This window comes from Lathamus discolor, chromosome 14, assembly GCF_037157495.1.
Source record: "Lathamus discolor isolate bLatDis1 chromosome 14, bLatDis1.hap1, whole genome shotgun sequence".
Classification (NCBI taxonomy): domain Eukaryota; kingdom Metazoa; phylum Chordata; class Aves; order Psittaciformes; family Psittacidae; genus Lathamus; species Lathamus discolor.
The window spans coordinates 6,291,590-6,316,946 of record NC_088897.1 but is presented as its reverse complement, the minus strand read 5'-3'; the positions used below and the strand labels follow the sequence as shown (position 1 = coordinate 6,316,946).

Genomic DNA, 25,357 nt, shown 5'->3' with positions numbered 1-25,357 from the left:
GATGATATAGACTTGTATATCACACTTGATGGTGTGAAGTACTTAGCATGTTACACAAATATGTCATAGAATCATTTAGATTGGAAGACCTTCAAGATCAAGTCCAACTGTTAACCCAGCCGAGTCCACACTAAACTGTGTCCTGAAGCACCACATCTACATGTCTGTGTCACCTCTAGGGATGGTGACTCCACCACTGCCCTGGGCAGCTTGTTCTGGTGCTTGACAGGCCTTTTGGTGAAGACATTTTTCTTACTATCCAATCTAAACCTCCCCTGGTGCAACTTGAGGCTGTTTCCTCTTGTTCTGTCATGTGTTACTCAGGAGCACATTAACAGCACAAGCATTCTTCGCTGTGTTCCTAAATACATTTCACAATATGTCATGCTACAGTCCCCTTCTTGTCATTATTTATAAACTGCAGAGAAGTTAAGATCACCAAGAACTGGATGATGTGCATGAGACTGTCTTTCTGTACTAAGAGTATGTATTGATAATGTGCAGAGTGAAGCATACAAATCCCTTCTCATCTAAAATGAGATGACAGTCTGGAATAAAACCAGAATATGTTTTTCATATTCACTCAGATCAACTTTCTGCTGCTGCTTGATTCCTGTTCAGTTATTATACTGCTTATTTCCAAACTTGTGGATTACCTCCAGAGTTTGCATTTGAATGCCTTTAGGCATTATGTTGCTTTTGAATGGCACTAGACCATGGTTTCTGACATGTTGGGAGGCCAGTTGCCCGTCTGCTACTGGGAAGGATCTTTCCCACAGAACACACAGCTTTGCGGCACTTCATCCTCCTGAAGCAACAATTAACTAAGTAGTTTCCTTATAAATGAGAAGACAAGACTTGTAGCTTCCTTAAAGGCCTGTTCTGTGCTGAACTTTCCAACGACCCATAGCAGTATTCCCACAAATTTGTGCTTTCTGTCACACCTACAATCCATGAAAGTCATGTTCATTCCCATATTATCACCTCATGATCCAGGTAGGCCTTGGGGACCAGACATCTTGAGGAGACACCTCTGCTGCAGACCTGTGAGGCCAGCTAGTCCACTCTCTTGTCTGCTTTCTTCTCCTGTGGAGACCTGAGTGCTCTTTGGAAACTGAGATGACGCTGTTGCTGCATCCTACACGTGCTTTCCTGCTCTGTGCAGGCTTGGGTATTACTTCCATACACAGTGTGAGCTTTGCAGTTTCAAAGATACAATCTAATAATAGATTGGTCTACATTTGCTGCGTTGCCAGAAAAAGACATATGTTGTCAGGCAGTCGAAGTCAGCAACAGTGCTGAAGTGGAAATGTGCTGAAACACGAAGAAGACAGAAATCCAGAAGGATCTATCTGAGATTTGGCTATTAGGAAACTAAAAATATCCTCTTACATATATGCTTTCCCGGAGTACTCAGAGAAATTCTGCTTGCCCAATGTCTCAAAATGATTAAAGGGCAATTCTTTTCCTTTCTTGGCTTCAGTGTAATAGTAAAAAATGCTGTTGGAATTCAGCTTATCAAGAACTGGTGGAAAGAGAAATGATTGGAATAGCATGAATGGAAGAGGCATGTGTAGTATATAGTGTGGGAGAGAAATATGACATTGAGTTCCTTCTGTCATTGATGAGTCAAGACAAATCTTGAGTTGCACTCACAGTAGATCTTTACATATCCATGCTGAGGCACAGGTTTTAGGGCGAAGACTTGAGTTTTGGCAGCATGCGCTGCTGCCAAGTTGTAGGAGAGTTTTCCGTGCTATATTTTATCAGACAGTGTTTGCAATTCCAGCGTTTCAGTTTGAGATTTTCCCTGGGAAAAAGAATGCCTCATTGGTTTGAACAAAGTGGATGTGCCACAAGAGCCACTGATGCCTGTGCTGCTGAAGAGACTTTAAATTCAGATGGCTCTACACTGCTGGCCTTTTACAGAATGGCATTGAGGTGGGGATTGGGCTTGGAGGTGGTGTATGAAGATGTGAGGTTTTGATGTGCATTCTGAGTGAGCAATTACAGGATTTCATTTGTACATACCCCTTAAATATCATCACTTTTAGATGTGTGCTAAGAAAATGACATCTGTCACAATCAGGCTTTTTCTGCTGGGGCCAATGTGTGCACACAGACATGTATTATTGTTCTGGAACAAAATTCCTCCATAAATGCCATTGCAGATCAGGATACATTTTCTCCTTTTGTAATATTAATGTTTCCTTCAAGACCACACGCTTCTCCCTAGTCAGCATGCACGTGGCTCAGACATGAAGTAGAAGCAAAGAATTTTAGCTCGGTGACTTCTCCAGGGTATTCATCCACTAAATAATAAATACATACACCTCCTGGGATCCACCTGGAGCAGTAAAAAGTCCTTTTTACGCAGCTAAGAAGTGAGAGTAAAAAAAGTGGGCTGCTACTGTTTTCTGCTTCTCTTGGCACCATTCCTGGAGAGAGTTGAGTTAGTAAATGTGCCTGTCACAGTAGCTATTACCAATGACACAAAATAATTAAGTTGTGGTTTCTGTTGTGGTGGGGCTACTTCTGTATTTTATAGTGATATGTCTGCCAGGAGAGAGAGTGTCGTGCTTGACTGTTGTGACGGATGCTTCCAGGAAAACAGGACGAGTCTCTAAAGGCAGGTTGTGTAACGCTTTCCATTTACATGAAGTCCTGCTGGTTACATGGCAGATCACTAATAGAGTTGCATGTTGGTTCTTCCAGTTTTTCTGATGGGGTGGGGGGGAGGGCAGCAGCCGTCTCATTTTCCTCCTTGTTTTTGGAGGGGATAGCTGCAAGCTTTGTTCTTTTCAGCCAGTCAAAAGAACACTCAAGCCAGTTTTTAGTCTGATTCTCTAATCAAGTGAATGTTCCCATCTTCTGAAATCTTGAGCCACCAGTGTGAGGTTCTTGGCTTTCAGAAGTCCTGAAGACTTTGGAACGCGTATTCAGGAGTGCTGAGAAGCCCTGGTAGTTCCTGGTTGCTGAGTCCTGCTCCACACAGGAATACTGTGATTACACTGGGAAATCTGTGGGGCTTAGAAATGATCTTTCTCTTTCTGGTATTTAAAATCCTTTCTGTAGGTTGCCTCAGGTAAATCTGGTAGTATTCCAGTGCAACTAAAAAATCCTGGTTTTTGGACCTTACAGACACAGGCTCTTCCTGTTGTGTCCAATTTAGCTTCCCAGAGGGGAAAACGTCTCTTATGGTTTGGGTGGTAAGCAGGGTCCATGTGCTCTGGCATGCTCCTGGAGGGGCTGGGAGCCCTGCTTGGCTCGCGGCATGCGGCCAGTGCTGTGCTGATACGACAAGCGTGTGCTCTGCTGAAGGTGAATGTGAGCTTGCAGAATGTTGTGCAAACCTTCCTGCCATTGCTGGGGACCAATTGGAGAGAAGCTGGAGAAAGTGACTGGGTTTTTCAGTAGATGTTGCTGTATGTGTATTGGTGTCAGGGAAAAAACCTTTCCAGCTATGTGTGATGTTAAAACTTAAGCCTGCGGCTTTTTTGTTTGTGTGTGTACAGTGGAAGAATCCCATGTCACATTGGCTTTGTATCTCATGTTAGAGGTGACATTGTGCTCAGTGCTGAATGAGATGGAGAGACTATGCTGCATGTGGCCTCTCGTGTTGAAAGATGAGCACGGAACAGAACAGAGGCAATAGGCGATCGGAGGGACGGGACACCTTGACCATGTTTTCATGTGCTCGATGGCCACTGCCACTTGTCTCTTCATCTGGAGCTCCCCAGAGAAGGGAGGCATCTGTTGAGGGAAGAGGCAAGGGCCAGCAAGGGGAATTTGGATGCTCTCTGCTGGTGGGAAAAGCCTCTGAAACAGCAAGAAATATGGGAGCTTGATTAGATGTCAACTTTGGCAAGGCAGCAAACTTCAGTGAGCAAACAGGGAATAAGGGTGCACGTGTGAACCGTGGGAAGGCTTTTGGAGGATGCTGGAGTGATCAGTTAGGGAGTAAACCATTTTGCTCTGTGTCAGTGCAATGCAGCAGGTTTTGGGCTGTGACAGGAAGCCTTAAGGGATATGGTAATTAAGAAAAGTAACTAAGAACTAAGTCATAAAAATAATAAGTGTTTTACCAGCTCCATTGTGCATAGGCAGGCAGCAGGGAATGTGGGTCACACAGCGTGAGTGGCTGAGCTAGGAATAAAATCCAGGTCTGTTAATGCCTCAGGCCCCTCCATAAACACCAGAACCTGACTCCTTCCTCCAGCACAGCTTGGGTGGAAAAGGACCTCTGCTTTAGGTGGAAGACCAGGCTCTTTGCTCTATCCAGCAGCTAATTGTGTTCTCCTGCTGTTTGCCTTTTCCAGGTGCAAGTTCTTCAGCCTCACAGAAACCCCAGAGGACTACACCATCATTGTGGATGAAGAGGGCTTCCTAGGTAAGTGTTGGTGTGTGCCACTTGGGTATCCAGCCTGGGGTGGAGGAGGAAAACATGTCATCTCTCGCTGAGTTATAAACCAGAGTGTTTGTTAGAACAGGTCTGTTTGTCAGTGCTAGTGCTACAGCTATGAAAGGTGCTTTGATCACTTAAGCACACAGTCTCTGCTGCTGTGCTCTACAAGGCATTTCACACATGGAATATGAATATATTTTAATGCTGGGAGAAGAGCACACACAAGTCTTGAAGAGCAGTTTAAGCATATTTGAAAAAGGAAACTCATCTGTATATCACTGTATTAAAGCTAGCTGGCCTTTGTCCCCAAGCCTCCCCAAGCACACCACATCTTCTATTCCAGCTTATTCCTTCAACTTCTCTCTTTAAGAGGAGCACTTGAAGATGAGTGGTTTGTGTCATCCCCATAACTGTCACAGTGCTGTGGGGCTGCAAATCAGCTCCTTCAGCTCATCACTGAGCTGGGATTGATCTCCCTTTCTTACACCCATCTTTCTCAGTGCTAAATGTGCTGTCTTTGCCTGTGGTGGATGAAGGTCTCTCTGAGCCTGTGTCAAAGGTGGGGTTGGCTCTGTCAGAGAAGGTGGTTGGCGTGTGCTTGGGAACTGCAGACGCTTGGCATTGGGCGAGTGCTGATGGAGGGAATGGTTTGGCTTTGGCGATGGAAATAATTTGTAATAACAGTTACCGTGTGCAGAGGTTGTCTGTAGCAGTGCTACTGAGGTGATGGAACGAGGAAACGTTGTGTGGCTGTTCTTCTCATGTTTTTTCAGTCCCTGCTTTCTGCGATTGGAATTAAAAGTCTCCACTTCTTACTGGCTTGGAGAAAATATATTAAAATGTGAAAAAAGAGGATTTCATTCATGAACAGGAATTAACTGTCGAGTAGCTACTTGTGACACTGTAGTAGTCAATGGGTTTGTAATATCCAAACCCTAAGGAGAAAATTAGAAACTATAACATCATTATTTAGTGCAGAGTCAAAGTTTTATTATCAACAGCATTATTGAATTATTCCCCTTTCTGTTTCAGGAGTGCTCATAAACATAGAATAGAATAAATTATTACACTGTAGAACACTACAGTGGTGGCTAAACATTATCATAAAATAATCACTGGGTTGAGCATAGGTGAGTGCCTCTTCACAGCTATTTCTGTTTGAAGTCTGGCAGTTGTGTGCTTTGACTGAAAGCGTATTGTCACATGCTCGGCTTTTGCTCCCAAAAGAGGAGGTTACAAAGCGATGCTGCTGCCAGATTGTCCCTTGTTGCACTTGTTCAGGGAGCAGCATCTGCACAAAACTTGTATTACCATTGGCAGTATCAGCTTTATATTATCGGTGGCATCTAGGGAAAATCAAACTTGGTTTCACCATGATAGCAGGATGCAAACCTCCCTTCAAGAGCTTCATTTTAAGTCACCGAAGTTGGAGAAAGGGTTTGTCGTTTTTTTGCACGGGCCACAGCATGTGACAGAGCAAGAATTCATCACTGGAGCATGCTGTCCCTGCAGATTTGCCACACTAGAGGCATGCTTGTCTCCCTCATCACATCTGTGTCTGTGACATCCATGGCACTTGATTCTGTGCCTGCTTGGCACAAGGCAGATTCCTCAATTCAATTGTTGGTGGCAAGTTTGAATTGCAGCCACCCCCGTTCAGCCTCCAGCAGCCACGCTGCCATTTATCTGTCTGGAAGTTATTCCAGCTTGAAACAAAGGTAAAACTCAAGCAGTGGTTTTGTGCATGCCTAGTGGGAAAGTGTGTTGCAGTGTGTGTGCCACTGGTTGTACTTGGAGCAAATCCCAGGTCCAGCCAAACCAGTGTCCTTGAGCTGCGTGTCCCACTGGTGCCTCAGGTTATCTCTGTGAAGCAGACATGTCAAAGCAGCAGTCCTCTGCTTGGGCCCTTTTGACTTTGTTACCTTGGCTCTCACAGGCACAGGAATTTACTGCTGATAGTTCCAGTGCCCCTGTAGCTTCTGTTAGGCTGTGGGTTTGGCAGCACAGAACATCCTTTTGAATTCAAATACACTGGGTGCACTCAGGGTGTTACAGCAGAGCTTTGCAGGAGAAGTTAACACCTTCCAGGCAATGGAGAGGAAGGAAGGAGCATGCTGAGGCCATCCTCTACTACAGCATGGCATGGCAACCAGGTGCAAAACCCCAGAGTGGGTAGTAGTCATAGAGCTGGCAGCTTTCTCACCTTTTCATTGCTTCTTCCTAGTAAGTGATGATCTGCTGGCAAAACTCATATGCTCTTCATCCTGCTAACTCTACTAACACAACCCCTATGCCCTTTGGGTTTGTGTCCAGCTCATGCTCTTTCTGAATTGTCACCACCACATGCAAAGCTTCCTCTCAGGGTTAGCCTCTCCACTGTTGTTGCATCCCTGTACCTCATTTCCATATGCTGTTAGTTTTCCACAGTCTGGAGTGTCGTGGTTTAAACCGAGCCACACAGCTCATTCACTCACTCCACCCCTCTTTCCTCCCTCTTTCTTTCCTCCCTCTTCCCCTCCCCACTCCCAGAGGGATGGGGAGGAGAATCAAAAAAATGTAACTCCCACGGGCTGAGATAAGAACAGCCCGGTAACTAAGGTATAACGGAAATCACTACTGCTACCACCAATGATAATAATGATAAGAGAAAATAACAAGGGAAGAGAATACAATACCACTGCCGAACGAGTTCGACATCCCCCCGGAGAGGGCCCGTGCCCTTCCGGATAACTCCCAGTTACCTCCCTGGGCATGACGTGCTGTGGTATGGAATACCCCTTTGGCTAGTTTGGGTCACGTGTCCTGTCTCTGCTTCCTCTCGGCCTCCCCTCATCCCTGGCAGAGCATGAGATTCACAAAGTCTTTGGTCAGGGTGAACATTACTTAGCAACCATTAAAAACAATCAGTGTTATCAGCTCTGTTCCAAGGCTGGAAGTCAAAACACAGCACTGCACCAGCTACTAAGAAGGAGAAAAAACTGCTACTGCTAAACCCAGGACGTGGAGGAATTCAAGATCTACCACCTAAGGATGCCTTGTAACAGGGCTCTGCTGCCTGCTTCCCCTCACAGTGTGGCTGTAGATGTCGCAGGAGAAAGAACCTCACTTGGCTTTTATACAGCGTGCAGTCAGCCCCTGGGTTTGGACAGGATCAAAATCTGTAAGAATTGCAACACCCCACTTTCTTGCAAAACAGGACCAGTCATCTCTGCCTCAGGTGCATCACTGAAGTGCCAGGTTCAGATCAAGAATTACAGGGTAAATCTTCATCTTTAGTGAGCAGTTTAGTAGCAAGTCCAGCAGCAAGGGACTTCTTTTCCTCTCCAGGTAACTTCCGGTTTTGCAGTACTTACAAACTGTGTGAGTCTTAGGACCTTTCGTTCTTGGGCTCCTGTATGAATTCTCGCTGCAGCAGCAGTGAGAAGATTGTCCTGTTAGCTGGCATCTCTTGTGTTAGCCAGGCCCCTGCTCCTGCCTGTCACAAACAGCACTGGAGGGAAAAGAACAGGCTAGAGAAATGCTGGCACTTTCAGCAATCCTTGAGGTTACCACTTCAAGTATACTGACATGCAATAATCATACTTAACTGTTTAGTCAAAAAATAATCCTCAGGCTTGTTTCCCTGAGAGCAGCAAGTGAGTCGGGCTGGTAAAGAAGTCATTATTTCTTCTCCCCAGAAAATGTCTGCAGTGCAAATCTGTAACCTGCTTAAGTATTCATCATGCTGGAAGGGAATGGCTACAGCCTAATTCTTTGCTTTAATTCCTCAGCAGTGAGGTGGGGATTATATCTGCACAGAACCCTGTTTGTTCCAGTGGCTGTTTCTTGGGCTTTGGCCTGTTAATGAGGAAGAATTCAGCAAATAACACAGGAGGCAGTGCACAGAAAGCACTTTTCCTGGTTGATACTGAGATGAATTAGCAGAAGGACTTTGGCCGTGGGCCCTCCTATGAAGACAAGTGTCTCAGCTACTGGGGTGCTTGGACAGCCGTGTTAAACCCTTGCATCTATCACCTGCCGAGCAGCCAGCACGTGGCACAAGAGTCAAGTGGCTGCTGCCCCATGAAATATGGGTATATTTGTTTGGTTTGCTTCTCTCCCAAGGTCTGACTGAAAGCAGAAGCTGCCTGTGCATGGTGCAGATATGCCATAGCCCCTATGATACTGCATAGTCCCTTTTGCAAAGGGCAGGAAGGACATGCCTCTGTCTCTGGGAGTCTTCACCAGCATAGCCTGTGGTCTCACTGGTCCTAGTAGTATCCCTTCATTAAAGGCTTTAGCTTTCACGCACTGAAAGGAAAGCCCATGCCAGCCTGTCTGAAGGTGACCATGCTCTTGGAAACCTTGTTGGTGTGTACCAGGAAGCAGTTGCTGACATTGCATTCCTGTCCTGGCAATGCCATCTGGGTAGAATATAATAGGGATTGGGGTTAGCAACGTTCTTCCAGTGGCACACCCGACAGCTGTCACATCACAGCTTTTGTGCCATATATACAGAGAGCCTTTTATTGGAGATAAAGAGGCAGTTTGGGTGTTTGGGTTTGTTTTGACTGTCCCTTTTCTGTTCTTGGTTTGTCCAGCTGGTTTGTCTGCAGTCCAGCTCATCCTTTTTTCTCTTGGAAGTCCACTGCTAGGTTTAGTCATAGCTCTGCTTGGGAAACTTTCAGTGAAATGTCATTCACCCAGCCTCCCATTTTACAGCACTTCTCTAATTGCACAGAACAGTGTGAACCGGAGAGGAAAGGCAATTTGATTTCAGTACTGAAGCAGCAGTGGGAAACATCTGCTTCTCTGGGGCAGATCCCTGGTGTGAACATAGAGCACGACTCTCAGTCTTCCCACGCTGGCGTTCACCTGCAAGATAAAGGTGCCAGTCCTTCCTATTTAACCTTCGTTGGCTGTCCTGTATGTCTAGTAACTTCTCTAAGGCCAGAAATCCATGCATTTACACACTTCCCAGAATGAGGAGGCTCCTATTTTCAATTCATGCCTCACGATAAATTGCCCAGTACATTAAAAATAATGGAACTGTTTGAAAAAAGCTCAGCTAGTTCAAGTGCCAGAGAGGTTTTGTCAGAATTCATAAAACGTTGACCTCATTCTAATAAAAAGAAAGGATAAAAAGAAAATAAGCCCTCTTGCTTGGCAGTGCTTTGTTTTGGTAACCATCTTCCTCACACAACCTGTACCCTATCTGACCTTGGATTCAGGACCATCATACACTTTAGTACCACATTGAGTCCCTTCTTCAATAACATCAAAATAGTAAATTGCTTTCAGTGTGTTTTCTCTCATCCTGTATATAAAGTGGGCGAGAAATCAGCCTTTAAATAAGTGCAAGCATAGAACCCATCTAGCTGAGAGCAATCTGTAACTTTAAATAAAGATACAGAATGAAGCAAGCTAATAGATGCATCTGGGGTTTTTTGAACTTTTCTTCTAGAACTGTTTCTCCTTTAATTTTTTACTGCCCAGTGACTGGGCTTTTGTATCTCGGACACAGTGGCTTAATTTGCTTGCTGACATTTATAGCAGTGAATTCCTTCCCCTGGACCGCCAGAAGAGCCTGCTGGTTGCTAGGCAGAAGATGTTTTTCTGTATTAAACACGTGCACAGTCGGTCTCTTTTTGGATCTCTGTATTGGCCAGACTACACTGGCTCTGTGGTTTTCAGGTTTTTGAGGTTATGTGGTATTAATGACTTAAATTCAAATTAAAACCATGGGGTTTGACTACTGGCTGATTAGAAATCTGTAGCGTTTGGCTGGGGAGGGTATTCCTGCAGTGATATAGATCAATAAGCATGTTGAGGCCCTGCGATGACATGGGACTGCTGCACTCTCCTGAGGAGGATGGGTTTGGTAGTTAAAGCTTCTAGGGAGAGGGAGGGGAGGTTGAGAAATATGTAATATTTCAAGGTCTGGCTTATGTCACCTGGGGAAAAGAGCACTTCTCTTTAGAACTCACGTGAGTGTGTTTGCAAATATTGCTAGAACACGTTATTTCTTAATGTTTGTAACCTGCCATGCAAATTCTTCTGGTCCGGTTTGGTTGCTGCTATTTAAAGAAATACTGCATAAATAATAGATATTTTTCACTGTTTCCTCCTTCAGATGGGTGTGTATCAATATCTATTTCTGTTTCACAGCCTGTGGTGACAAAGCCCAGACATCTCTTCCTGAACCACTTGACTAGCCATGATTTCCTCCTTTAAATTTGTTACATCTTGGCTGCTTCCTAGCACTTTCCAAAGTCTGAGATAGATGAAGATAGATACCATGGCTCGCTTTTATCAACCGGCTCTCATAATGCAGGACCTAAAAAAGCTTTTCTGGCTGAAATGATGGAATGATCTAGTGAAATTTTAGGTTGGTATCTAAAAGCATGATGCCACTCCACAGAGAAGTAGCACCCTGCTTATTTATTTCACTACAGAGCATGTGACGATTCACTTGCTGTCCCACTGGTGCATTTCTAGGCTTTTTCGCTTAAGACAGGACTTAAGGGGAGTTGGTAGCTTTTGTTATTTGCCTGTATTTGCTTGGTGGAGCCACGCCAGGGTAGCTTGGTGGAGCCAGCTTGGTGGAGCCACGCCAGGGTAGCTGACTCTGCAGCCCATGGCAAGGAAGGGACAAGGTGGAATATGCACTGTAAGACCTTTTGAAGCATTTGTTGCATGTGTTGGCAGGACTGCAGCTTGGGATCTTTCCCTGCTTTTTAAGTCAATTTTATATGGAGTACCCTGTGAGAGATGAGGAAGTGCTTGTTACCCCTCCGTTACAGGTTGAGAACAGAATCATGGGGAGAGCTGAGGGATCAGTGACACAGCAGAGAGAGAAACCCTTTTCCCAGGGCTGAAAGCATTCAACCATCAGTTCCCGAACATTGCTGCTGTGAACCATTAAGTTTCAAGCCATATTTTTCTCAAGTTCGTGACCTGACGAGGAAGTGGATTTCCTCTGCCTTGGCATCTCATAAATGCTGTGACCTTAGTCTAGGAATGGTGAGACTACAATAACTTCCCAGAAAACCAGTCTGTCATCACCTGCAAACAAAGAAAACATTTCTTTCGTGGTAATCCCTTGCAAAATGCCAGCACATGGCACTCCCCCAGGCTTGGAGGATCCTCCTGGTCAAGTGAGAAGGGAAAGCCCAACAAACTTATATCCAGTCTGTACTAGACAGAGGCTTTCAGGCAGAGGTGGCAAGTTATGTGCCCAGAAACTTTGCCAGCTTTAGTTTCTCATGATGCAGTGATCAGTTTTTTCCAGGTTTCTGTCAGCCTTGGTAAAAAGTCTCTTAATGGTGGATCACGGGTAGCTCCCATAATCCCAGTGCAATGTGTCTATGGTTTTCAGTCCAATCAGTTGAATTCCTTGTATCTAACTCTGGAAGTGCACAGTGATGAATGGGTTACAATTCTTTTTTGAGGAGAAGGCACGGGGGGCCAGAGCAGTGTGATGAAGTTCGCAGGTCTGCTGCACGCATTTCTGTTTGACCTTGGACAAGTCTCATTGTGTCTTAGTTTCCACGTTTGAAAAATAGGGGTAATCCTATTAAATCACCTCATAACAGGCCCTATAAAGAGTAATTAGTAAACATGTGGAAATGCTTTGATAACAGTAAGGGCCGTGATAATAATGGAGGTAGCTTCTGTCCCATAGGATTCATTTTCATACTTGCAGACCTGTTGAATAAATCATGTCTACACTGGAACAGATTGGAGATTATGGTAGAAAAAATACACTTTTATGAAAAAAAAAACTTGCATAATCTCTTTAGAATCTCATATCTTAGTATTTAATCTTGCACAAGATTAAGTCTCACAACATCAAGGTTACAGTCATACAATGGTTAGAAATGTAGTGGCTCTATCTTCAAGTCTTGTTTGAAATGTAATTATTTGCTCTGCACTGTCAATCCAGTGAAATACTGTCTGAAGAAAAAAAGGATTCCATGTGCTATTTTGTTTGAAAGCACACAAGGACTTGGAAATGTGAGTCCAACTGCATTGGTTTCTTTACCTTCCTTTCCTTCTATGGTTTCTGGTTTCCAGTGAACTGTGTTGCATGTGTCCCCTTGCCTCAATGTTGCCTTCGACTGCCTGGACCAGGTCCTCCCCATCCCTTGGCTCGCTGATCCTGTGAGCAAAGACTTTGCCAAGTGTTTTTGAAACACAGGGAAAGTTTAGTCAGGAAGTGGGAAATGTGCTGATCTGCACTTCCTGTCCCCTGATTATCAAAGACAGAAATCCTTGGTTCTTTGGGACTGTGGAGCCCATTCACTCGTGGAGCAGAGAATGAGTGAGGAGAGGCTGGCTATGGGCAATGTTCCCCTGTCTGGGAGCAAAAGCTGTGGTCAACAGGTTGGGAAAGACACAGCTCTTATGGCACAGAGAGGGCATCAAAGTCAGTGACTCGGGAGACAATCTGTGCACCCGTATCCATTCTCCAAACACATCTGGAACCAAACTTTTGATCCTCATTCCTTATTACTGAAGAAGAAAAGCCATTTCTTCTCCCTTCTTTCTTCTCTTGAACGAGCATCAGCTTTTGGAGCTTGGGTCTGGTTTTGCTTTTCCAGGTTTGCTCATTATTAGTGGTGCATTATCCCGTGAAGAGGAAGGAAGAAAGCAGCCTGACTTCCTGTGAGCAGGCTGGAGCCTAACCTGGATTTGTCTTCCTAACCCGGTTCTCCAGTGAGAGTGGATATAATGATTATTTTTGGAATCTACCTTACCATGGGCCACATTTTCAGCCAAACATAATAATGATGCTTTGTTGTTGGAGTATATTCATACTTCCTGTCTTACCATACCCCTGTGAGGTAAGAATTAATTTTTCTCTCCCACATGTGAGGAAACTGATAAAATGGAGACAAATGACTTGGGTCAAGTCACATACACACTCTGTGGGACACATCAGGTTTTGCCTTAACAGCAAACCCAAACTGCCATCTACTTGCCTGCACTTCAGGTCTGATTTTATTTACCACTATATTCCAAAGACTTGAATATCTATTCTGGCACTACTGTAAACCCACAGTTTTCTGGTGATCCTCCCAATAGTCTGCAGTGAGTCACTTCTCCCTCGGGGCTCACAACCAGGTGGGACGTGTGCTATTGCATTAGAATAACTTCTACATTACAACTTGACTTCCTTGTGCAGTGCCATTTATTGTGTGGCCTGGCAAGAACTCACCTCCTTGCTCTTAGACTCTTGCTATTAGTCTGAGTTTTTTGTTTCTCCCAGCAGAGATCACAAGTAGGAAGCTAGGAGAGGAGGCCACCCTAAACCTATTTTCTAAAGAGACATTTCTGTGCATTTCACATTACTGTGCCAATTCATTGGAAACACACTCCTTTTGGGTTTTTTTGAGTTTCAAAGAGTCAGTGTAAAAGTATAACCAGCTTACTTTTTAGATTGCTGTCAAAGTCTAAAGTTACAAGGACTGCAAGAGAAGAAGTAATTGATTGAAAATGAAACAAAAGCAGGGTTTCTGTATAAGCATTTTCCTTTTTTCAGTCCTTGATTGCTCTGTTAGTGGACACTTGCACTGAAGGTCTTTCCTCAAGAGGTGGCTGATTATTTAAGTGCAAAGAAGGCAGTGCCTATGCATATACATGTATTTGCCAGTCCCAGTCTCTATAACATTACCAACCATATCAGCCTCTCACAGAGGACCAGTATTGTGTCATCCTGTGGCTTGACAGAAGAGGATAGCTGCATGCCCTAGTTAGATGTTCAGTCCCTCGGAAAGCAGAGGAGCTACTTGTCAGTCAGGCTTTCAGAGCTGGGCTGTGTGTTTGTACAGCTTCATTTAATTCCAAGTTACCCTTGGGTTATTTAATTTCCTGACAGCTGCAAAAACAGTGCTCTCAGATAACAATGGCCTCTAATTAGGCAATGTGCCTAAAATGGGAGAATGTTTTATTTGACCATGGCACTAATGCTCTGTGTGCCGCTTACAGATGAGAAAGTCGAGAGAGCTGCATTTCCAGCTCCCCTTGGCAGAGATGTGTCTATCTTGTGATACTCAGTGCATAATGCTAAAGGCATGCCCGCTCCCCTGCCCCTGTGGTTAAAACGCTTCTCATCTTTTTGGACTGTGTCATCAGTAAATCTGTCTTTCAGCTGTAACCACCTTCCAGAAATATGTTTTATCAGCACAACAAGACTAACAGGACTTGCACAGCTGAGGCTGCAGAGCAGTTTAGAGACATGCAGGCAACAAGAAAACATATGAGATTTACCTGTGGTTGTGGGTTGTAGCTTCTGGGGGTTATAATACACTGTGGAGTTGCCCATATGTTGCTTTTATGGCTCGTGTACTTAGTACACAATCAGGCAGCGGGAGAAATAAACATACAAGTCAACTATTCTTCCAAATCATTTATTCAATTTGGAAAGGGTGTTAGCATCAGGTTAAGTTAATTAGATCCTGGCTCATGATTTGTGCTTGTGGAAGCTTTATGCATTGGGCTGTACAAATTGATGATTTCTGATCTGCCTCCTATGACAGCAGGAAGTAGATGTTCAGGAGTCCTTCCCCTCCTTTAATTCTTAGACTTCCCTTGAAGTCGTGAATTTAAAAGAAAACAGATTTTTTTTATTTGCCTTTTTCACGGCTTTACTCCCTCTTTAACTCCTTCCCAGAGCTCACAGTTCTGACAATTCCCATACCAAATCCTCATCATTGTGGAGCTTTAAGCTCTTTCCTTAAAGTCCTGTTTCTATAACCATGATGCAGAATTGCAGTTCTGATGGATCAGATGCCTACTTAAAAGTCTTGCAGCCTTAATGAGGTGTTTGCTAATCTGCAGTCAGAGTTTAGCACTGCCTTTCAGCTGGGAAGTCATTACATGCACATCCTATACCGCTGTCCAGAGGGCTCTTTGCGGGTTCCTGGTATGGATTCTGTATATCCACTTGATTTTAGGTGACTGATCCTGCTCAGACATGGTAATACAGTGAGAGATTACTGCATCAATTGCAGTGTATAATATCAATGAAACTTGCTGTCTGCATTAATCTGGTTAATTATTAACCCAGTTCTGTTGAGGTGCTGATCTGTTTCAAAAAGCTGTGGATGTCAGCTCAAATTAGCTTATGGCTGCAAGGACATGATAGAAAAGAATAAATTTATAAAATACAAACACTTCTTCCCCAAAAGACAAATGGAAAGAATCACAGTATATATAGGTTCACACCCAGCTCGTTCTACCCCCAAATGTATGTGCCAGTTTAAGTCACATAAGTTTTTAATCCTAAATCCTGACCCTAGGAACCTAGTTTAGCTAAGATACAATTTACAGTGGTTAGCTTCCTTCGGAGTAGCAAAAAAGCTTGTTTTTCTCATAATGCCTCTCCAAGCTTTCTGCATACCATCTAGGCAAAAAGTAGTAAACACATCCCCAGTTTTGCTTTGTGTCGGTCTTGTCCATTTTCTTTGGGTTTGCTCTATCTGGGATTTCTATCACCATGTCCTACCAAAACATTCTCATATTTACTTTACAAGATTCAGTTCCAACTTCTCTGCTTCCACATTTACTGAAGTTGGAATGAGCCATGCCCCTGCTGCCACAGTCTGCATTTATTGTTTGGGTTGCTTTTGGAATACCTGAAATTGAAGAGTTTCCTAAGATGTGAGAGGTGACTTCTCAAGGGCCAGAGTGCTTGTGGCTGACGTGTGCTTGTGGCTGACGTGTCCTTGTCCAACAACCTCATTTCTTTTGCTTTGTATCTTCCACACTGCTGAGCAGATTGTGAGTGCTAAATAAATGGTAATCTCTGGAGTCCTGCTGAATGACTGTGTCTGCAAGGTATTTATTTCACAGTTGTTTTTCTCTTCTGCTTCCCTAGCCTTGGGTAAGATGTTTATTTACTGAAACGCTTTGAGCTGAACTGGTGGAATTAAGAGTTCTCAATTTATTTATGTATATGTAAAGCCTGTGTGCATGTGTGTGTATACACCTATATTTGTATATGTATATATTTATTCAGGGATGTAGAAGGGGATTAAACATTTTGAGCTGTTCTTTTTCAGAAACTCATCCTTCAACTCCAGCTTAAACCCAAACAGTATATTGGATTTTCAAGCTTTAATAGATCTGGTGAGAGCATCTGCCAGGACTCAGCAGTCCCCAGCCAAACCAAGGCTTTCTTTAGTTGGTGGATTAAATGGGCAGCTCGCATGCAGATGTGCACATCTGTAACTGAGGGCAGTACAGCAGAGGAGGGTGTCCTCAGGAGTGAGATGGCAGGTTGTGTCCTCATCTCTGAGCACTGCTGTCATACAGCTGAAATCTGCAGAGATACCAGGTTTTAGGTTCACTGGATTAGTTTATTTTTGCTAAAAAATCCCCAACCAAACAAAAAGTTAGAATTGAGCCTTTGGAGATGTGGGATGAGGATTTATGTGGGCCGTGGTGTGGATGAGCCTCTGGGGGATGTCTGTTTTGGCATTTCAACCAGGGAACAAAAAATAAAAGAGCCTCTTGAACAAGCTCTCTGCTGTTTGCAGCAGACAGGAGTGCCTGCTCTGATGGATGTTTACCATGTCTTTTCATGCTCTAAACAGAGAAGAGATCCTTTTCGCCCCAAATCAATTTTTAGAATTTGTATAAACAAGTTCTTGACCTAGATGAATACTCCAGGATGCCACAATGTGCCTGGGTTTAGTGCCCTGTCTGTACCTATACAAGGAAATGTATTTATGTGTCCAAGAATCAAGGACAATCCATGCCAGCTTCTCAGATTGCCTCCCAGTTGGGTGAAAGGGAGCCACAAACTGAAACCAGTTTGCTTTCAGACGTACAACTTGTGTCTCATAAACATGAAGTTCAAAGGAGCTGTGAAGTGCACTTCACCAGCCCCAAAGAAAAACACTCCTGAGAACAGGAGCGATAATAGCAATGCTTTTGTGGAGCGATGGCTGCAGTTTTAAGGCATATGCACCTGCTTCATTTTAAGCATATTCAGCTGGGGCTTAGAGAGCTGCTTGCATGCTGAATGTGGCTTAAATATCGCAAAGATCAGGACCCCTTCATGTACCACCCAGCAAAACAAGCAGGGGAAGGCAAGGCAGCTGGGAGGGAGCTCTTCACAGTGGGAAGGAGGGCATCAGCAGAGGTTTTACTCTCATAAAAGCCTTGTTATGTGGATGTATCTGACTTGGGTTATGTGGTGAGGGGAGTTGATGGTCCGTTGTCACTGAGACACGCTGGATTTTGGTCAGGGCTCTTCAATACAGCAGACAAGGCATGTGCTGGAATGCTTGCTGCAGGGCAGCTCCAGTGGGCACTGCAGTGTTTCAGGTTGTGTTTGTCACTGAATCGCAGTCCTTCCCAGCTGCCGTAGAAATCACTTGAAGAGTTTCTAAAAGGAAATTTATTAGGGGAAAAGAAAGCCTATTCTATAGAGATTCCTGTGGTTGAGTTTGGTATGTTCTGATGGATTGTTCTAGGTGGGGACACTTCTGTTGTCAGTTTTGATTAGTTAGGCTGCTGACATAGGGTGCAGCTGGCTGCCTTGTTAGAAAATGAAAAGATGATGCTTAAAAAGCACTCGGTGGAAAATGGGGAAAAGAATCATATACTGCTCTTCATCTGCTGCTTTTCATGCTTTTGAATTTTTCTGATGCTCTTTGTTTTCCTTCAGTGAGCTCTAGGCAGCCGGGCTCTGGTCCATGCCCAGGTCTCCTGGCCTCTGCTACAGCATAAATAATCACAGTAAAGTGGTCCATGAAGCAAAAAGCTAAAAGTCTCTTGTGTGTTTGGCAGGTAGCTTTTTCCCAAGCAGCCATCACAGCTAGACGGTTCTAGGTGGCAAGAAAGGGTTTAAATAAAGCATAGAAGGTACTTATTTCAAAGGTGACAGAAGGCAAGAGGCTTAATGTGAACAATTTCCCATATAAAAAGGGTTCCCTTAATGAGCAGCATGTTAGTAAGTAGACAGAGTCTCTGTTGCTGGATACTAACAATACATATGATTTTCTGGAGATTATCTGCAATAATCTATTGTTGTTTTTCTCCCAGCTTCTTTCTTCAATTCTTTAACAATTTGGCTACCAAGAAGGTCGTGTGGCTTAGAAACTAAGGTTCATTTGGCTTTTGTCCAGTGAGGTGAGTGACACAAGGCAGCCTCTTGTCAACATAAGTTCAGTTTGACCTGATCTTCTCCAGTCTGGTGAAGTAGCGGAGTAAGAGCTGGAGTTGCTGCTGTACTTTGGCTGGAGCGACTACCAAAGATGCACAGGGCTTAGCAGAGAGCACTTGATGAAGAGAAGGCCCTTGTACTCAGAAATGCCAGAGAGAAATTGTGTGGAAAATTCTTTCAACTAATGGTCTGAAAAATATTCTGCAAAGGCTATTTTCTAGCCTTACTTCTAATTACATCTTAAACATTAATAGCCTGAGCAACTGAAGAATCACACACACTAATGTCACAGTTCACTTGGAGCAATTTGTTTTGTATGATAATGAACTGTGTCAGCAGAAGTTTAAAGCTGGTTATAAGGTGGGGCTGATGGTAGAGCCTGCTGTTAACTTCGCCCAGTGTTTCCCAATAAAATGCCCTAGGCCTTTGCCTGATTCTCTGCTGGGTTTGGTAGCCTGGAGTGAAGCTCTCTATACCAGGGGACCTGAGTTTTTCATGCTGATGCTGGCAGAGCATGTTGCACCTCAGGTTGTGGGTAAGAAAAAACAGCTTTGTAACAACTGCTTCAGTGTTGCAGAAGGGAGCAGGGACCCTCCGGGTATGCAGGAGCAAGGGAGGTTTCTGGCCCTGCTGTTGCCACCATAATGCAGAGGAAGAAATGAAATAAAGGTATAAATAGTGAGTCTGAGATTGGAAGGGCCTCAGCACCCTCACAGGGAAGAGCTTCTGCATAAGATCTCGTCTCAGTCTCTGGCAGGTTAAAGCCATTCCGCCTTGTCCTGTCCCTACAGGCCCTTGTCCAAAGCCCCTCTCCAGCTTTCTTGTTGGCCCGTTTTGGCACTGGGAGCTGCTCTAAGGTCTCTGTGGAGCCTTCTCTTGTCCAGGCTGAACCAGCCCAGCTCTCTCAGCCTGAATTGTTGTTTAATCCTCAGTAACTCTGCTGGAGTGGTTGGTGTAAAGCAGGCTCCAGGGTGATGGCTTGTGACAAGTTGTCTGCAAGAAACCATTGTTCCCAGCTCCAGGTGCTAAATGAGCATTGAACCCCCACTGGATATCAGTGGGACTTGGGCTCATACATCAGTGCTTCACTTGATTTGTAGCATCGTTGCAGCTGAACTGTCCCACTGGGGACTCACAGGTACTGTGGGGTGTGATCCCTGACCATTGATGAATGCATTGATGAATATTTATTGGGTAATAGCTGCCAAATTCCAAGCTGTCATAGGATCTAGAGTAAATTGTCCCTATGGAAAAACTCTGAAGATAATGTCCAGCTGTATTGAGAAGATGGATTACCCTTTTTATTAAGGGCACGTACATAGGGAAGTTATAAAAGGTTAATCAATTATAAGTAAGTAGTTGGTCAGTGATTAATTCAAGTCCAGCATATCAAGAGATTGCTTTTACTTGTTTGAAGGGCCATCTATGCCACATGCTGGAGAGACGGGGCTGCAGCAACCCAGCATGTAGGGATTTCTTGCTCGCTTTCATCTTCAGGATCAGTTGGGAGTCCTGGGAGTGGAGAACCATCTCCGACTGTGTCTGGTTCAGAAGCAGTCCAGATTTGTTTACCCTAAGGAAGAGGTCATGTGAGTCCAGCAAAGACACAACGGCTTTGTTCTGCAGGACACTTTGCTTCTATGCTTTCTTTCATACCATGCTGTCCCATGGTGTTTCACAACAACAGGACGCAGCAGAGCTGAAGAAGTTAGCTGTCCTTTTATTTGTATTTTTAGAAGCAAAGATTGGGAGGTCCAATTCTAATTCCTACAAATTAGAGTTTAGCTGTGTCAGGGTAGCACTTTGGAAACAGCTGAGAAGGACAGCCTGAAGGCAAGAGTCCTAAGACAAAGAGCATGCTTATCAGTAAGGTTGCTGGTAAGGCCGTGTGCCCATCTCTCCACAGACTGACCAGCTCAAGGAGGAGAGGATAAAGCTGTGGGGCATTGTTTTAGCCTGCAACACTTTTTAAGGCTGCTTCTCTGGGACGTCCATCATCTCAATCACAGAATCATAGAATGGTTTGTTTTAGAAGGGACCTTAAAGCTCATCCAGCTCCAAACTCCTACCACGGGCAGGGACACCTTCCACTAGAGCAGCTTGCTCCAAGCCCCTGTGTCCAACCTGTCCTTGAACACTGCCAGGGATGGGGCAGCCACAGCTCCTCTGGGCACCCTTTACCAGCGCCTCAGCACCCTCACAGGGAAGAGCTTCTGCCTAAGAGCTCTTCTCAGTCTCCCCTCTGGCAGGTTAAAGCAGGTTAAAGCCATTCCCCCTCGTCCTGTCTCTACAGGCCCTTGTCAAATGTCCATCTCCAGCTTTCCTGTAGGCCCCTTTAGGCACTGGAAAGCTTCTCCAGAATGGTCTCCCCAGAGCCTTCTCTTCTCCAGGCTGAAGAACCCCAGCTCTCTGAGCCTGTCTTCAGTTTTTTCAGACCTTGTGTGTATATGAAGATGCATGTTTCATTTCTTTGCTCAAGAGCTTGTGCTGAGCTTTTGCTAAGCCCTGTCATGGGACTTTCTTTTATTTCTGATTTCCTGCAATGCACAGAGAAGTTCCACTTTGCACTGCTCAGATTATGTCTGCAGAAATTAATTTAAACTATTCTTGCCTATACTTATCTTCTTTAGTCTTCTAATGTTTCTCATGCTGTGAAAGCAGCCAGAATGCATTTTTGCTTACGTCCGCTGTCACTCTCTATTAGGTTGAAATGTAAACTCATGGGGACAAGAAACATCTTTCTGAAACTGGTGCATAGCCCATCAGAGCACCACTGTCTCTGATCTGTGTGTTGCAAGTAAAGTGATCAGTAAAAACTTAGATTAAAACCTTACATAGTGTGAGCATTTAAAGCAAACCTGCATGTTAAATCAGATCATTGCCAGCTGGTGAGGCATGCTGGAGATACTGATGGTGAATTAGCACTTCACCTTCCTGTGCAGGGTTTTGCTCTCCCCCTGCTGTGGTGTCCTGCAGGGTTCTACCTAGCAGGTAGGAGCCAAGCCTCAGGACTGCTGCCTGCTTGGGCATCTGCCCTCATGGCCACCCTTTGGGTGCACACCTTGTTCTGTTTGAGGGTCTCCAGAAGCTGCAAAAGTGATGGTGAGTTTAACCCCCACCATCACTTCCAGAGAGGGAGGTGGTGGCTCTGACCAGAACACAAAAGTGAGCTTGGTGGCTGCTTCACTGGACTACAACTGGGGTCAGGTACTATGGTGGGACTAGCACTGGGTACCGCTCTGCAGGTCTTTTGCACCCTTTAGATGGTTGCTTGACAGAGTTCACATGAGCACTGTATACCCATTTGCTTCCAATGCAGACCAAGCTGAAAACCTTTTAACTGGCATTATTTTCCAAACTTATGTTTTTCTTCCTCTTTTTAAACGCTTGCCTTTCTGTTGATGAGGATTTGCAGTACTGCAAATGCATCTTACTGCATCTCAGGAGAGAGTAAACACTCTGTTGGGGAAGTTCTTTTTTTATTAGTAATCTTTTTTCCCACCTCTAATTTGAATGGAAAACAACACTTCACTAATCTTTTAAAGCTGTCAGCTCAATTCTGTGTTTGTTACCAGTGTAACCTCTTGTGTCTGTAGTGTTTTGGGTGATTTGCAAACCGAGGGAAGTTAATAGGTGTTTTGCTCAGTACAGGTTGGCTTGAGCCACCAGCTTAATGAAACATCAGCTCTCCTGGCCCAGCTCAGGCAGGTTTGGGCATACCTGGAGTTGCAGGGGATGTTAATGCAGTCTGAGAGATGCTTCTAGTAGTTTGTGTCATGGGCTGTGGCAATACATTTAATCAATAGGCTATTAAAGAGGCAGCAGGCTATCTATCACTAGGTGGTGTCAAATAATGCATTAAATAGAATTGGGAATGATCTAGGGCTGACTGGCCCTGCCATAGATGGGCTGTGTTATGCTTGAAGATCTTTCAAACCTGTATTTTTGTTGTCTGCATGGTGTATATTACAGATGTACACAGCTCTCATCACCAAACCAGGGACAGAGTTGCATTGCATACGTAAAAGTAGGAAGGGGTGGTCTGTGCCCTGCAGATCTAGTTGTAAAATCTTGGCAGGAATTAGGAACAGGGCATGTTATCCCAGTCTTACAGATGGAGAACTAAGATGCAGAGAGATGCTCTGCAGAAGCTGGTCCCAGCCCCCAGAGCTGGTATTCAGTGCCCCAAATGGCCTCCTCTCTGCTGGAGCTAGTTTAAAAATACATGTCAGTGAAACAGAGCTTGCAGGCCTCTTTGGCTGAGTGCCCATAGCTAATCACTAGAGATTTCACAGTGAAGTCTTTCAGAGTGTCTGTCTGATTAATGGTTCATATTTTGCAGATCTGAGGCTTTTTATTTTATTCTTAAATTTATTACGTATCACTTACACGAGTTTAAATATGTTTTAATTCCATCTCAAATACTGTGGAACAAGCTTTACAGTGAAGTTGGCTTTTTTTTTACTCAGCAACAGTCTCTTTGCAGCAGCTCATGCTTGGACATACAGCTGCTTAGTTAGGATTCTTCACTGTCCTGTTGCGTGCACTTCCCCACAAGTGTCTTAAAAGTAAGAAACCACAGAGCTCTGATACACCATCTCCCTGAACCTCAGGGCATCATGCCTCAAGGTGATGAAAGGTGACAGTGCTGCTTTTCCGGGAGAGAAGTTTGATACGTCAGGCAGTTGCAAAGGCACATGCAGAGAGGCTGGGTGGGAATGGGAATGGTAGGGCATGTTTGGGTCCACTGGGATATGGGATGAGGGAAGGAGTGTCTCCTGGACACTGGTCTGATAGGGTGAGTGGCTGGGCTCTGATGTGAGCACACAGCTGAGGCAGAGCAGGGGACTGATGGGCAGCTGGGCAGAGGAAGCTCCTGTTGAAGGGCTGTGCTGTTCTGTCCTCCCAGAGTTCAGCTGGTTTTCTTTGGCCAAACTTTGAGTATGTCAGAGTGAAACCTGATTTTTACAAATTCACACAGCCTGTGCACTGCTTCCTTTTAAATCAAACATCCTTTGCTTCCCCCCTGGCAGGAAGACCCCCAGGCGTGCTCCCATTGTGGCTGTGCTGTTTGTGGACAGGCTGGTTGCTGTGACTCCAACAGAAGTGCTGCAACAGCAGCTGCAATCGTCTGTTTGATAAACAGTGCCCCACCGTATGTTCAGCTGTTGATTCCTGAGGATGGCTCTTTATTCCCCCCCCTGACATTTGCATACACGCATGAACAAGCTACCCACAGATACATACAGCCATGTAGAAAGGTTGATGATAAGGGACTTAGCAGTTGGTGCCGTGTTTGCTGCAGAGCTTTGAACTTGAGAAGGGCACTCAACAGCAGAAACAACACTGCGTTCAAACCCGTAGCAAATGCCTTTACCCTGAGCACCTAGGGCTGGAGGCTCAGCAGGGCAGAGCAGCTTTGAAATGAATTACGAGCATTTCTCCTGAGAACCATGAACATTTGTCTCAGTTAAGCATGATTTTGCTATTTCCCAGTGCTGCTAGTGATCGGTTATTGTAAAATCCCTTAATGGCTTGTACAGAGGAGAAAACCATGACAAATGCAAGTAAACTTCCTGCTTTTGCTTGGTTTGACGCTTGTTTCTCTAGTATTTTCAGTCCTGAATGACAAATGGCTGTATTCTTTGTGGTTACAAGGACCACTTGCAGAGCAACTCTCATGCATTCGGATCTTCAAAGCTCAAACAACTTCTCAAGCCAGCTTTTCCAGCAAATCGCTGTTTTCTTAATTATTGAAGATCATAATAGCAAGGTGTCAGAAGCCCACAAAGCAAGGCTGTATTCCTCATGTTATGATATACCTTAGTACATTTGGTAAGTTTTGTTATGCTATTTCTTCTCTCCCCAGCTGCACTATTTTAGCACAAACCTAGCACTGTCATGCTGGTTTTTAATTCCTTTTTATCCCTGTTTGTCCTGTTTTCTTGTGTTTTTTGCTCATGTTCACATGACCAGCCCTGCCAGGCTGTTCTCTGCACAGGGTTGCTATCACTGCCTTTATAGCCACTAACAGCAGTGGGGTCTGCTGTTTGCTACAAGAGCTTTCAAAGCCAAAAAGCCTCTCCCTGGATTGACTTAGTGCTCTCCAAGCAGCTGCACTTGTATTTTTCCCTTCTCCACTCTATCAGGGTTGTTTTTGTTCCTGTGTGTGACACCCAGTGATGTGCTCAGCACGACGCCTTCCCATCAAGGTAGCCCAGGGTTGGGTTTATTTATAAACCCAGCGCGAGTCAGGAGAGCATCAGTGACATGACCGGCTTTGGGGAGGTGGCAGAGGAAAATAGCAGACAGGAGCAGCTTGCTAGCAGAGAAGTGCTTATTTGTCAGATGATGTCTTTTGCTCTTCCAGGAATCAGCTCATTTGTTTCTGAGGACCAGCCCGAAAAAGGCAGAATTGCTGAGTGCTGTGTTTATCAGAGAGGCTCTGTGCTGGGGTAACAAAAGCCAAGTGAGCCCTTGCACAAGCCCGTAGGGCAGTGGGATGCAGGAGCTCGTGGTGTGCCACTGAACGGATGTCTGTTTCTGCAGTGCCTGCTCCAGCTCCCTTTAGGTTCAGAGATACCAAATAAAGGAAAGGAAATATTTCTAGGTTTTGGAAGCTCTTCTTTTTTTCATGTAGCACCTTGTTTGGAAGCAAAAATCTTTGTGGCTCTGCCAGTAGTGCTGTTAGGATAAAAGATAAAAAAATATGCCAGGGGAAGATTTGAGAGGAGCACCAGCAGCAGCGATCTTGCTGGCAGATAAAGAAAATCTCCTAGAGTTCTTCTCCATCATCT

General features: G+C 44.7%; 1 protein-coding gene across 3 annotated transcripts in view; it reads left to right on the top strand.

Annotated features, from left to right (window-relative positions):
• CASTOR2 (cytosolic arginine sensor for mTORC1 subunit 2) overlaps window positions 1–25,357 on the top strand; it is a 160,093-nt gene that overhangs the window by 92,395 nt on the left and 42,341 nt on the right. For all 3 annotated transcript variants that reach the window (XM_065695024.1, XM_065695022.1, XM_065695023.1), the window contains one exon: window positions 4,320–4,390. In XM_065695024.1, coding sequence (XP_065551096.1) covers window positions 4,320–4,390 — 71 coding nt within the window. The remainder of the gene's footprint in view (window positions 1–4,319; window positions 4,391–25,357) is intronic.